The sequence below is a fragment of the Camelus ferus genome, chromosome 7 (assembly GCF_009834535.1).
Source record: "Camelus ferus isolate YT-003-E chromosome 7, BCGSAC_Cfer_1.0, whole genome shotgun sequence".
NCBI lineage: Eukaryota > Metazoa > Chordata > Mammalia > Artiodactyla > Camelidae > Camelus > Camelus ferus.
Genome location: NC_045702.1, coordinates 74,211,816 through 74,225,207, shown reverse-complemented (window position 1 = coordinate 74,225,207; position 13,392 = coordinate 74,211,816). Strand labels below are relative to the sequence as shown.

Here is a 13,392-nt window from a genome sequence, read left to right as displayed (position 1 = left end):
GAGTAATACTACTTTGGGTACCAGATAAACTTTCATGTTTCTTTGACAGTAGAGGCAGATGCATCATGGTACAGAGAAACGAGTGTGAGTTTTTGGAGCTGAACCACCTGGGTTTAAATCCTGACTCTGCCTTTAACTAGCTCTGTAACTTTAAACAAATTACTTAATATTTCCAAATTTTAGTTTGAAATGAAGATAATCCCTACCTCACAGAACATTTTCAAGACGCACAGCTGACATACGACAGTTGCTCATAATAGGTGCTCAATAATTATTAGTTCTCTCAACTTACAGCCTGTAATCTGTACTCCTTAGGCTGTTTGCTAAACCTATGTTTTTTTTTAGAACTGGAAGAATTTAACTCAATTTCTTCCCTTAATTTACAGATGAGGAAATCATAGTATTCATATAGAGAGGTAAAAGAATTGCCCAGGAACTCAGAGCAGAACAGAACTAGAACCATTTTCTCCAGACACCCACCATCTTTCTAATCTGCCTTTTTGCCTTATGTTTTTCTTAATGTTTAACTGAAATATTTTATAATATATCCATACATCCATTTTATCTCTGCTTATGGCATAAAGAGGGTGATGGCTAATAGTGGTCTTGTGTTCCTTGTGTTCTCTTTGCTAGTTACATGCTATGGGGAAACTCCCAGGAACCAGAATGGCAGAGTTAAAAGCCAAGTACACCTTGCTGCATGATACCGTGATGAGGTATGCTGTTTCTTTTATTGTGTTTATGCTCCTTATTTGTAATGGGACTTATATTATTTTTCATTTTCCCAAAAGCAGGCCCTGAGACAAAGATTTGAGTTCAAGTAGTTTGAGAAGTGATACCAGAAATTATCGTAAGAGAGTGAGGAACTGAGACGGGGAAGGGAGCTAAGCAGCTGGGGATGTGTCCATCTTCAGGTTAACCCTACAGGCAGCTGGGGCTCAGTCTCAGCGAGGACTCTCTGAGTGACTGTGGAACACACCTCAGAACACTCCCACTGAACGGGGAGGGTACTGGCATATTTGTTCACTAATTTCCATCTCACGTCGATTAAGGATTGCTCCTAGGGAGACGAGATCCTGGCACTTCTAGGTTAATCTTTGAGAAGCCAAGCAAATTCCAATGGCCAGAGAAATCTCTCAGGCAGAGGAACACAGGTGCTGCTGGTCCACCAAAGCTACAGGTGGCCCCAGAGTGGGCTGAGAGAGTTGGTGAGATGCTGACATTATCTGCCACGGGACATTCCTGTAAGCTTCTCTCCTCCCCACCTTTCTTCACCACTCAGAGGTACAGGTCCTAAGACAACTCCAGCCTACATCTGCTGAGACTTCTGTCTTCACTTCTCACCTGTTCCTCTTACCCCCGGCCACTCACCTTAGCCCAGTCCCATCAGCAGAGGTCAGAAGCATAGGCTTCCACAGAAGCACTGCTGTCAGCCCTTGGGCATCAAGGGGGAAAGGGGGAAAGAGAGTGAAGAAGGAAGGGGAATCCTGATCTCTGCTACTCCTTGCTACTCCCAAACCTCTTTCTTCCTTTCCCCTACCTCCTGCTTCATAGCTTTGCATGATGGTTTCATAAAAGCCAAGGAGAGACAGAAGTGAACAGAAACTCCATCCTCCATTTCCTAGCCATCCTCTCTCCCAGTCTCCAACCATTACTCCTACTTCTTTCTTGCCCAGGCATTTGGCCACTTTGAGGAGGGGAGCCTGCGGGAAGGAGAAGAGCTGAGCTGCATCCCTGTGCAGCCTTTGCTGTGACTCCACCCCACACTCAGCTCCACCTGGGTTCCCAGCTCCCCCCCCCCCCACCAGAGCCCTCAGCTCTGGCTCCTCCTCCTCTTTCCCAGCCCCAGGCTAAATTCTCACCCTCACCCCTCACCAGAGGCGCCATTCCCCACAACTGGTCCTGCCTGCCGGTGTGAGCAAGCAGTTCTCGAGACTCAGGAGCTTGGGGGGTTCAGGCGCCAAGTCTAGGGTAATCCTTTCCAGCATACTTCGCACTGCTTTACTGCGAGAAATCTCGTGCAGTTACCAGCATCCCTCCGAGCCTCTCTGTGGGCTTCTCACTGTCTGGAAGCTGTAACCCAGAGCCCACAGAGCCTGGCGGGATGCTGGCTGGCTTCCTCCTTGCCTGGCTCACAGCTCAGCTCCCTGGGCCCCAGTGACAGGTGGCCATGCAGGACCAAGGCTCTGGCATTACCTCTTCCTACTTCCAGGTTGTTTTGCAAAACCATTACTTCCCTCTTGCTCCCCACATTTTATCTCCTCCTAACCCCTTAGTTCCCTCTTTTGTCATGGCACCCAAACACCCGCCCACATGAAGATGCAGACACTTCACTCTTGCTGTGGGGGCTGGAGCAGGACAGGTATAGGCTGGAAAAGCTGAACTGAAATTTAATTAGTTTTCCATAGAAACCACATTATAAAAGTTGTTAAATTCTCTTCTGCTGAAGAGGATGGACTATATTTCCAGTCCTTGTGAGTAAATTATCATTTGTGTTCTGGCTGGAACCCTAACTACCTTGTCCATCTCCTTTCTGGGGGAAACCGGGCACTGTCGCCCAAGCCAATGCCTCACAATTCCAAAGTTCAAAACTCTCATTAAGGACATCAGATAACTTCAGGTTTACAAAGTATATACAAGGAAATTGAATTGTAAGAAATAAGTCCAGCTGCTGGTAAGGCTGGAGCTGCTGCTAGCTTGCAGCTCAAGTGAGTGATTTCTAAAAGACAATGGAGATCCCAGCAAGTCCAATTTCTATGCCAGATGCTTAACTCTTTCCCCAAGAAAAAGCCAAAGCCATAGAATATAATTAGATTTGTATGAGTCTCCCCCGCCTCCACAGTGCCATTCACATCCAGCTGTAGCCAGGCACTGAAGTTATGATCAGAAATCTGTAAATTAATTTATGTCCATAATTTTAGAGAGTTTTTCTCCCTAGATTCCTAGTAAAGTGTCATTAGAAAACTTACCATCTTTTCTTGGTTCACTAAGAAAGAAAAAGTTTTCCTTCAATCAGGTCATGAGAATTCAAGAGTCTGAGAAACTTATTTACAAAACAGAAACAGACTCACACACAAAGAAAACAAATTTATGGTTACCAGGGGGGGAAGGGGGAGGGCGGAGGGATAAATTGGGAGTTCGGGATTTGCAGATACTAACTACTATATACAAAAATAGATAAACAGCAAAGTTCTACTATATAGCACAGGGAACTATATTCAATATCTTGTAATAGCCTATAACAAAAAAAGAATATGAAAAGGAATATATATGTATAAGTGAATCACTATGCTATACACGAGAAATTAACTCAACATTGCAAGCTGACTATACTTTAATTTTTAAAAGGAAGCCAAGAAAGCCAGGGTTGCTGGGGCAGTTGAAGGGAGGACCCATTCTTTTCCTTATTATTGTCCCCACCTCTGGAAGTCATGATCGTTCTGCAAAGTCAAGTGCAAATACCACATTCCCATCCAACTTCATCCCTTCTGTCGCCTCCCACCAGCCTGATCTAGACACAAGTGGTAGCACTTGTCCCAGTATTCCAGCTACATGTTTACACCCTGTTCTCCTTTGCTAGATTGTGAGCTCCATTTGCCTCTAGTACCTAGTACAATACTTGGCCCCAAAATGCCACTGAACTGAACTGAACCTCAGGATGGAAGATCAGGGAGCAGTGTGGACATGGCCCCCACAGGAGCTACTGAGGGCACTGAAGGGGTACACTTCTCATGATGCGAATCTCTGTTTTTATGGGACCCAGCACACAAGAGTCAGAGGTCCAGCTGCTACAGGATGCCAAACGTTTCACCGAGCAAATACAACAGCAGCAGTTTCACCTGCAGCAAGCTGACAATTTTCCAGAGGCCTTCACCACCGAGGTCTCCAAAATGAGAGAACAGCTTCTCAAGTACCAAAATGAATACAATGCGGCGAAGGAAAGAGAGTTCCACAATCAGTACAGATTGGACAGGTAAGTACGCGCTTCCCTCAAGCTCACTGAGGACAGGTATGGCAAAGCTGTTTCCACATAAGCAAAGTCAGAAAAATTAGATTAAATGAAGAAGGGATTTTAGGTGCAAAGAGTGTGAGACAGCAGTGGTAGGAGGACGACAAGCCTCATTCTTTCCTTGATCCCCTAGAACAGACTGTCCCTGAACGAGAAGGTCACACACCTCTTAGGGAAAAGCTCAGGTGACAGGGAGATGCTCTCAGGGAAAGATCTTTGTAGTGTTTTCTGTATCTCAGGAAAGCCATAAACATCAGGAGCTGCAGCCAAAGAACACGCTCCACAGAACAAGGACCGGGCACACACTCTCGCCCTCTCCCGCCCTAATGGCGGTCCCTTGTCCTTCTGCGGTACCAGGTCACCTGTCTGCATGGCGGGTGCCCCACGTGCAAACAAGCCCCCTGTGCGCTGAGGGTCACATCTGGTTCACTCTACTCCTCTGATGCAGGAATGGGGGCCACATGTTCGACCCTGTTCTCTCAGTACTAAACTACTCCTTAGGATCAAGGAAGAAAGTGATAATCCTTTTGGAAGACACATTCACCTTACCCAAACCTGGAGGATGTCATTCAGTGAACTGAAGCAAAAGTGTATTGCTTGAAGGGACAAATATTATTTCTACAATCTCCTCTAACATTCCTCCTGTGAGCAGCAAGTCAGTGGCAGAGTTTGTTCAGCAAAGCACACTATTTAGATTGAATTTCCAAATGACTGCAATCCAGGTTTTGTGCTATGTGCTGTGCCTGGGTACTGGAGAGGAAGCCAAACCATGTCTCCTAGAATTTGTTACCATTTAAGGTGGCAGAACCTTCTCTGGCTATTTTTAAGAGTAGGTAGATTTCCCACAGAGTCAATGTAACTCAGTCCTGCTGAGAGATAAACGAATGACTTGAGCGACTTTGTAAAACCTTGCCAGCCCTGGTTTTGAATCCTTTCTTTGGGGCCTGTTTTTTTCCAACTGGGGGATGAAGAAGGCTAGCTTCATCAGGAAAATTATATTCCAGGGGAAAAAGTCTGAGTTCTTCTTTGTCTCTCAATCTAAACTTGTTTCAAGCTGACCAGTGAGATCTACAAAAAAGAAGCCCAGCTATTTCTGTGCTCTGTAAGCACGCTTTCAGTTGAGAAAATAATGAAATCAAAACAATTGGCGGTTGTTCATTAGTATTGAAAATGTGAATGCTTGACATTTCCAGGAAAGGCTAAGTGGAACATAAGTCAGTTGATATTTAAATTGTTTAAAATTTCCAAGTATTCCTGCCAAAGGGGGAAAAAACCAACTAGAACTCTTGCCTTTTAGGTACAGACAGGCAAATTGTTCACTGAGTTGCTTGGGATGGGCAGGGGGTGGCGTACATAGTGACCTACAGTCAACAAGAACATTCAAAATGCACATTTGCAAAAAAGTTTACTGTGTGTTGTTTTTAGGTTTGGTAACACATGATTCCGTAGTTTAAGCAGACTCCCTTGCATTCTCAAATATTAGCAGCTCAAGAATTAATCTTATTTTCATAAAAATAATAGTGATACCCAAAGAAATACCAGGAACGAATTACAGGCTGTGCATTTCACTGGCTTAATGTACTCAGTATTACATGGTACAGAAAACAAAGTCACTCAGCATTCCCTCCCCAGGAAACAAGTAGACATTCCCATCCCCACATAACAAATAAAGAAGCTTAGCCAGTGAGGGAAAACTATTCATCCAAACATACAGATATTTTTCGGATCAGCACAACAAACTCTCCTTTTATTCAGGGCCGGAATAACAGAAGCCCAGATAACCAGCACTCCTCCGCCCCAACATCTTTAGGAAGTTCTGAATCATCGGCAACTACTAAGAACAATACGTTGTTCAAATACTCTAGAGAAAGGATTTTCCTCTATAATTTGGTTGATTTTCTTCTGTTTTCACATAAAATAAACTCTTTAGTAAATGTTAGTGATGAGTATAATTACATGGTTGGTTAATAATGAAATCTGTTACGGTAATTTCTAGTTTGAGGTGAATATTCATCCATGATCTCTTGGTAAATATGCAGTTCAGGAAAGAATATGTGACCTACTTAAATAAGTAAGTGCATTACAGATAATGAAGTGATTAAATAAATACTGTTGAGAACTTATTTTTGAAACAAAGTAGAAGTCACCATCTTTCCAAAAACCTTCCCTGTAAACAATTTTTAATATTCTTTTCAAGCTTTTCTTTGCCTTCACTTTGTTACCCTTTGGGGCATCTCTGTTTTCTATTAATTCCTAAGATCTGGACAGCAAATCAGCTGTGTCTCTCATGAGTCTCTGATGTATTCTGACAAGTCTCTGGCAGCTGGGGAAACAGGGTCATGGTCAGTCAGAGCCGTCTGTCTGTCGTGGGTGTGGACTTGGGGGGGGGGGACATGTGGCTGCACACATGCAGGACTGTCCCAACATGAGTGTGGCCTTAGTGACTGTTTCTTCTGCCACAGCTGGTTCACTGTTGGTGTCACTCAGGCACCAGCAGTCGTTTTCCATTCTTAGTCCATTAGTGACAGTAAAATTGGAACCAAAAAACAAACAAAACAAACAAAACTGGTAAGAAGGAAATGGAGGGATTATTTCAGCAGTCTCTCTGAAATTCCAGAAATTTAGACCATGACAGGGGGGCACACAGGGCATCAGGACTAGTAGTAAGGAAAACTCAGCTGGAATGCATTTTATCTTCTAAACATTAAAAAAAAAACAAAAAAAACTTTGCTGCTCACCCTGGGGCAACCAAGAACAGCACAAGCTTCCAACAGGCTCTGCAGCATGTCGTCCTCCTAACTGAAAGAGAAGCACCTGAGATACACATTTAAAAGGCAGATCCAACCCTAAAACTAACAATTCCAACTTCTGTCCAAGCCTCCTCTACCCCACCCTCCACCAAGGCAGCATTTGAATTGTTTTCAAGCTTCCTATGTGATTCTGATTCACAGCAGCGCTTGAGAACTGTTGGTCCTAAAAGTGGTTCTCAGCCCTGACTGTGTGCTTCCACACTCCCAGTGACAGGAACTCACAGCCTCCCACAACAGCCTATCCGGGCTCTGGACAGCTTGACTCTCAGATAGTTATTGCTTGTGTGGGTTCAGAAATCTACCTTCTTACAACTTCACCTGGTCAGGCTGGCTCGACTCCTGAGAGTGAACCATGCCTCTTGCACTGGGCAGCGCACAGGGCTTCCTGCATTGCCTCTCCACCTACAAGTCCTTAAAACCTACATCCTTTGGTGATCTGCTTCAGTTAGGACACTTGCTACAGAAAACAAATGAATCCTGAGGAGCTTTCACACTGAAGCACCCCTTAGTCAGGAAAGCTAAAAATGGCAGATTTAAATTTTAATGTCAGTTTAAGAGGTTAGGGGTTTATATGTATCGAAGAGGCACACACACACACACAAAACCTTTTTTTTATCCCAGTAATGCCATGCAAAAATGAGAATCCAAAAGGAGAAAAAAAGACATAATGCATAAAAATGTTTATTACATTATTATTTATAAAAGTGAAAAATCAAAAGAAATCTAAATTTAAAAAAAAAGATAGTGGGATTTTTCAATCATAATGTATTCCAGAGGCAGCTTGATACTGAAAAGCTTCCTGGAGTCAGATAATCTGAGCTGGGTTTGAAAGTCAGTTCAGCCTTGACCGGTGACGTTGGAAGAGGTGCCTGTCACCTCATATCTTTATTTGTACAGTGAAGATAACAATACCTCGTTAGCAAGATTTTAAGTTTAGAAATGATGTGTGTAAAGTACCTGGCATACAGTAGGCTCAGTAGACAGTAGACAATATTTAGGATTATTTTCTTATGGTACATCCACCCACTAGAAAACCTTGGAACTAGTTATTTAACAATTGATTATGAAGTCTGTTTTGCAACTTGGGAAACTATTTTAATTACATGTTAGGTAAAAATGGGCTGAATCATATATACACATTTAATATAATTTCATTAAAATATACAAGGAAAAGGAAAGTGATCACACGTGGTGTGGTAAGGGTGAGATTATGAATGATGTATTTCTCTATATGTAAAAGCATACATCTTTCAAAGGGAAAAAGTCCATCAGTGTTTCTTAATAAAAATGAGAAAAATGCATGATAGAAATGTAATTAGTTAAAAATGTCCTAAAGAATTAGCCACTTTATGTTTGCTTAAACTATCATTTTATATTTATTTAAAGGAAAGTCTTATCTTGTGGGAGAGTTTCATGTCACCATTTTGAAACTCAGACATGCAGGTGGCAACCAGAGATAGCAGCACACTACCACCCCCTGGTGGCAACACTGCTGAGGTGTAAGATAACCAACTTGGAAGTAAAATAGGAATTTATACACATGCTCTAAAAGCAAAGGCCTAAGTATTCAAAGTTCTGAAAAATTCAGCTTCAGCTTCTGGGCCACACAGCTAACCTATATGAAATTCCATGTGGCACATACTTATTACACTAAACTTAGTTTACATTATTGCAAAATAAAATTCATAAAAATAAACCTGGTGTGCATGCAACTTTAGTGCCATGTTTAGTGGGATGGGATCTGCTTATTTGATGGAACCAGTAGAGGCTGTTGCAGTAATCCAGACATGTACGAGTTTATTGCAAATAATATAAAGCAAAAGCCCAGAGCCTGCCTGTAAGAAGCCTGAGTCTAGGAGGGAGGTCATGTGATGAGAGAACTGCCCTGATGGGGGTGTGTGCAGGGTTACTGGAGGACCTGGGAGGGCGCCCCTCCGGGGGCCTGTGGGAGTCGGTGAAGCCACCATAAAGAACAGCCCTCAGGCTGGGAAACTAGCAGGGAAAGTTCATTCTGAGGAGAGAAAATGCAAAGTTTTTACTGCAGAAATAGCTTACTTTTTTGTTCCTTGTCAAACTTGATTTCTTTTATCTTGCAGCTTAATGGAAGAAAAAAGCCTCATAATAAAGGAATTTGAGAAGATACCTAAGCCAGGAGTAAGTCTGAGATGATCTAGACTTTGTTAAATACAGCTGGATTCAAATATTCCTTTTTATAAATATTAATGTTTATCACAACAATCATACCCTGAAACTTTGGAAAGAGCCAGAATGTCTTAAGTATGGATGATGGTGCTGACAGGAAGATCTGCATAACTTCTGCAGTAAACCAAAGTGGAGCCTATTACAGGATTTAGCTATTTGGCATCTAATTTATGTTGTGTTTGGTTGGACAATATCTGCTTTGTTTTCAGGAGAAAAGAGGATTCTGTGGTTGGCACTTAAAAACATTATTTTTGTTATAGCCATTACTCTCATAGCTTCCCGAACGTCTCAAGCTTTTTACAAGAAATTTTTATAAAAATGGATCACTTATTGATTCCTGCAGAACAAACTACCCCAAAACATAATGGCTTAAAACAACAGCCATTTTTTTACTTTCCACAGTTTTGATATCATAGGTCTGAGCTGGCTCAGTTGGGGCTGGATGGCCCACGATGGCTTTATTCATATGACAGCCAGTTGGTAGGCTAGTTGGTCTAAAGTCACATGTCACTAGTTAGTCTAATGATGGTGGAAGGGTTTCCAGCCTCAAGAAAGAGATGAACAGTCTCAAGAGACGGCAATCCCCAGCACAAGCACTTTTCCAGCCTCTGCTTAAACCACTGCTGGTAACATCTCACTGGTCAAAGCAAGTCACACGGCCACATCCAGAATCAAGGGGGAAAGATACAGGCCCTACCTCTTAATGGGAAGAATGACAAAGACACGTTGCAAAGAGGCACGCATACAGAAAGAGGAGGAATTTATGTCCCTTTTTTTTTTTGCAATCTATCATAGACAGTAAACAGAAGGATCATCACACTTTGCATTGCTTTCACCTCTTGAATGGTTGTATTTCAAAAGTATGTTGGGGGTGGCTTAATTCCAAGGCACCAAAACCTTAGTATAGAGTAAGATACTATTACATATATGAATATGAATATATATAATATATGCCTATTACATACCACTATGTAAGTATTCCTCATCGTCGTTTACAACCTGACAAACGTTACATCGTCTACAGATTCTATGGGGAAAGCTTATTAGTTCCAGATCACAGGATCACCAGTTTTAAGCCTCTTGCAGCAGCAGTGGAGGAGAGTAGTACGCAGAAGGACCCGAGCAGGCTCAGTGGATCCCTCACTTAGTTGCTAGTCGTGTGTAGACTTTCTGAGTGTAAGAAGGCTTCTCTGTCGTAAATCAAACACTTCCCAGATACTGAGTCACGAGAAACAAAGACCTGCTAGGAATCTGGGGTGGAGGACATCTGGGGAGAGTGCATAAGTTAGAGATGTAGTATTAATAAGAAAGGGGGAATTAAGGAGTGCCAAGAATGAGATATTCCAAATATGAAAGAACTCCCTAATTTTTAATTCCTATGTGTGACTCAGGTTAACCATAAACTGGATAGATTATTTGCATCTGATTTTGTCAAATCACAAAGCTCCTACAAAAAAGCCTGGAAATTTTTACTAATGCTTTTTGGTACGAGATCAATATTAACACAGAGAAGGGAAACACTTAAAATGTAGGAGATAGAAAAGAGCATTAGTTTAAAAATCAGAGTTCAAATCTAATGTAAAATGTTTAACACATGCAGTATCGTTGTTATGCCTTTATTGAAGAGGTCAGAAATCCTAAGTTGCATTTAACTTTGAAAGAAATCATTCATGAGGTTCAAAACAAATATAATCAAAATGGTGAGTAAAATTACTTCTAATGTGATTTTTAGGCAGATAGATGTTTGCTCAGATGCTGGGTAACCGGATAATTTTCATTACTTTTAAAAGGAAATGGAGAAGAAGATGAGAATATTGAGGGAAAGCACTGAAGAATTACGTAAGGAAACAATGCAGAAGAAATTAGAAATTAAAAATTTACGGGAAGATTTGACATCAAAACAAAAGCAATTACTAAAGGAGAAGAAGGAACTGGAAGAACTACTGGAGTATCAGGTCACCTTAAAGGTGTGCTTCCAGTTCATAAATATTTAAACACTGTGCCTGCATGAACATAAAAATGCACGAGTATCCGGACTGACTGCATAGGTTTGACAAAGTCCAAACCATACAAACTGAAATGTTCTGCGTTGCAATTGGTCCTATCAGACTAAACCTGGGCTCTGGGAATTCACGAAAGACTTTTGAGTGTTTGCTGGCATCAGTCTAAGTCGAAGCCCTGATCCAGGGAAAAGGTCTCTCTCAAACTTGCCAAGCATTTTTCCTTATTAGAAATGAGTGTTACAAACACAATCACTGCCAATGGGGAGAGGCAGGTAGCAGGGGGTGGGATGATGGGCTGTTAGAGCCCCACTTCACTAGTCATTGGTCACAGCCTGCTCCCCTCCTCCTCCCACCACCCAGTCCCCGACAAGGCCCCTCCACCCAGCCAGTGGTGATCCTGTGAGAACAAGCATGAGCTGTTGGCAGCCTCTGAGGGACGGGCGCCTCCATAGAGGAAGTCTGGGCAGAGCACCCAGAGCATCTGCTATACTCAGCTCCCCTTTCAAATGGTAACAACCATAACTATCTTGTTAAGTTCATTATGAGTATTAAATGGAATAATTAAAGCATGCTGCATAGTACAGGACAGATAGTAAGAATTCTACACCTTGTAGTTCTTTCCTCTCTCGCATTTAATTTGCTTAACTGCTTTTGGTCCAAGATTACATAATTTAACATGGTTCCATTTCTCTACTAGGATGAAGTGGTCCACCATCAAGCTATTCCTGTACAAATTGGAAAAGAGATAGAAAAAACAACACGCAAAAAAGTGTATGGCTTAATATTTTTTTAGCCCGCCCAGCCCACTCTCCCCCAAGTTATGTGTGCATGCTAAAACAAGAATATTAACCACTGAACACATCAAATTACCATTGTAATTTTAGAAACATCTGAATTTAGCCCTGTCTAGGTTGTGTGTATCAAGTTCTTTAAAAGAATATAGTGTAGCATATTACTATTACTCATCACACTTATTTGTGTCTTAATTTGGGGACAATATTCTCATTTTATATTTTATAAATACATGTTAATTTATATATAAATAATTTGTAAATATAATTTATAAAATATATCTTTATGGAGAATGCCAGTAGACTTTAACAGAGCTGATACACAGCTCTGTATGACCCCCATACAGGGGTCAATTATTTGAACCATGTAGAATTTCATGGTCTAGATATACGTCACCCAGTCAGATGCCTAAAGCCCCCATGACGGTTAACTCTTCACTTGACACCCAGTCACATGTGTAAGACCCCCAAACACTCAGAGTAGATTTGGAGGCAGAAGTGACTGAGGAAATTCTCGAGGTTTAGAGGAACCAAAAAAGATAAAGATACGTGAAGATGAAAATCTGGAAAAGTACTATGTTTGCACTGATGATTGATCTTAAAAGAAGAGGGGAAAAAGAAGCAGGCACTAGTAATGGTTGTAAAAGCCAAGCCCACCAGCACCAAACTGGAGAAATGTAGGTCACTTCAGGGAGGCTGGTCAGGATGAGGGTAGAATCCCAGGAGATGGTAGCAGTGGGCATCTGGGGAGAAAGTGGGGGGTTGGACAAATCCCTGCCCTTGGTGACACTCAGTCGAGATACCCTCTAAGTCCCACTCACCTGTGGTCTTCACCCCACTTCTGAGATCAATGAATTTGATGACTAGCTCTTCTGTTGCCTTGTCATGAAGTAAAAATTGGTAAAGACAGCCTGGGCTCAAAACTAGGTAAATGTGTGTGTGGATGTCATGTGCATGCAAATTATGTATCCCCCACAGAGAAATGGAAAAGAAAAAACTTATCTTGGAATGTGAACTCAAAGAGCTAAATGACTCCCTAAAGAAAGTTGAAACCAAAATTAATGCTATAATGGAAGAGAAGGAAGATGTAATAAAAGAAGTTGAAGGCAAACGAGCCTTACTTGAAATCAAAGAACGAGAATATAACCAACTGGTCAAGCTATTGGAATTAACCAGAGAGAATGAAGCAACTTCGCTAACTGAAAGGTTAGTTATATTTCTGTGTTTCTGTCATCTATATTTTTCTTTGATTTATATCTGAGGATTCAAAACATAAACTCAAACAGATTTATGGTGATTCAGTAAACATTTTCATAGAATTTTACATTGATTTTTACCACTAAGTACCATTAATTTACCATTACCATTGATAAAAAATATATATATTATTAAATAAAGTATTTTTCCCATCCTTTCTTCTTCATTGTCCTCTATTTCCTGTGACCAAATCTTAAGGACACAATTTGTTGTATTCTTAAAAGTTTCTGAAATGTGTCTCTGGAAAATTCTATCATTGGAGTGGGCTATAATTGAGAGGATTTTTTTTTTCCTACAAACGATGGTATGTCTGAGGTAAA

General features: G+C 41.4%; 1 protein-coding gene across 1 annotated transcript in view; it reads left to right on the top strand.

Annotated features, from left to right (window-relative positions):
• CCDC146 (coiled-coil domain containing 146) overlaps window positions 1-13,392 on the top strand; it is an 88,510-nt gene that overhangs the window by 48,976 nt on the left and 26,142 nt on the right. Inside the window, exons 2-7 of the mRNA XM_032482958.1 lie at window positions 634-716; window positions 3,764-3,973; window positions 8,916-8,973; window positions 10,812-10,988; window positions 11,722-11,795; window positions 12,794-13,021. Coding sequence (XP_032338849.1) covers window positions 634-716; window positions 3,764-3,973; window positions 8,916-8,973; window positions 10,812-10,988; window positions 11,722-11,795; window positions 12,794-13,021 — 830 coding nt within the window. The remainder of the gene's footprint in view (window positions 1-633; window positions 717-3,763; window positions 3,974-8,915; window positions 8,974-10,811; window positions 10,989-11,721; window positions 11,796-12,793; window positions 13,022-13,392) is intronic.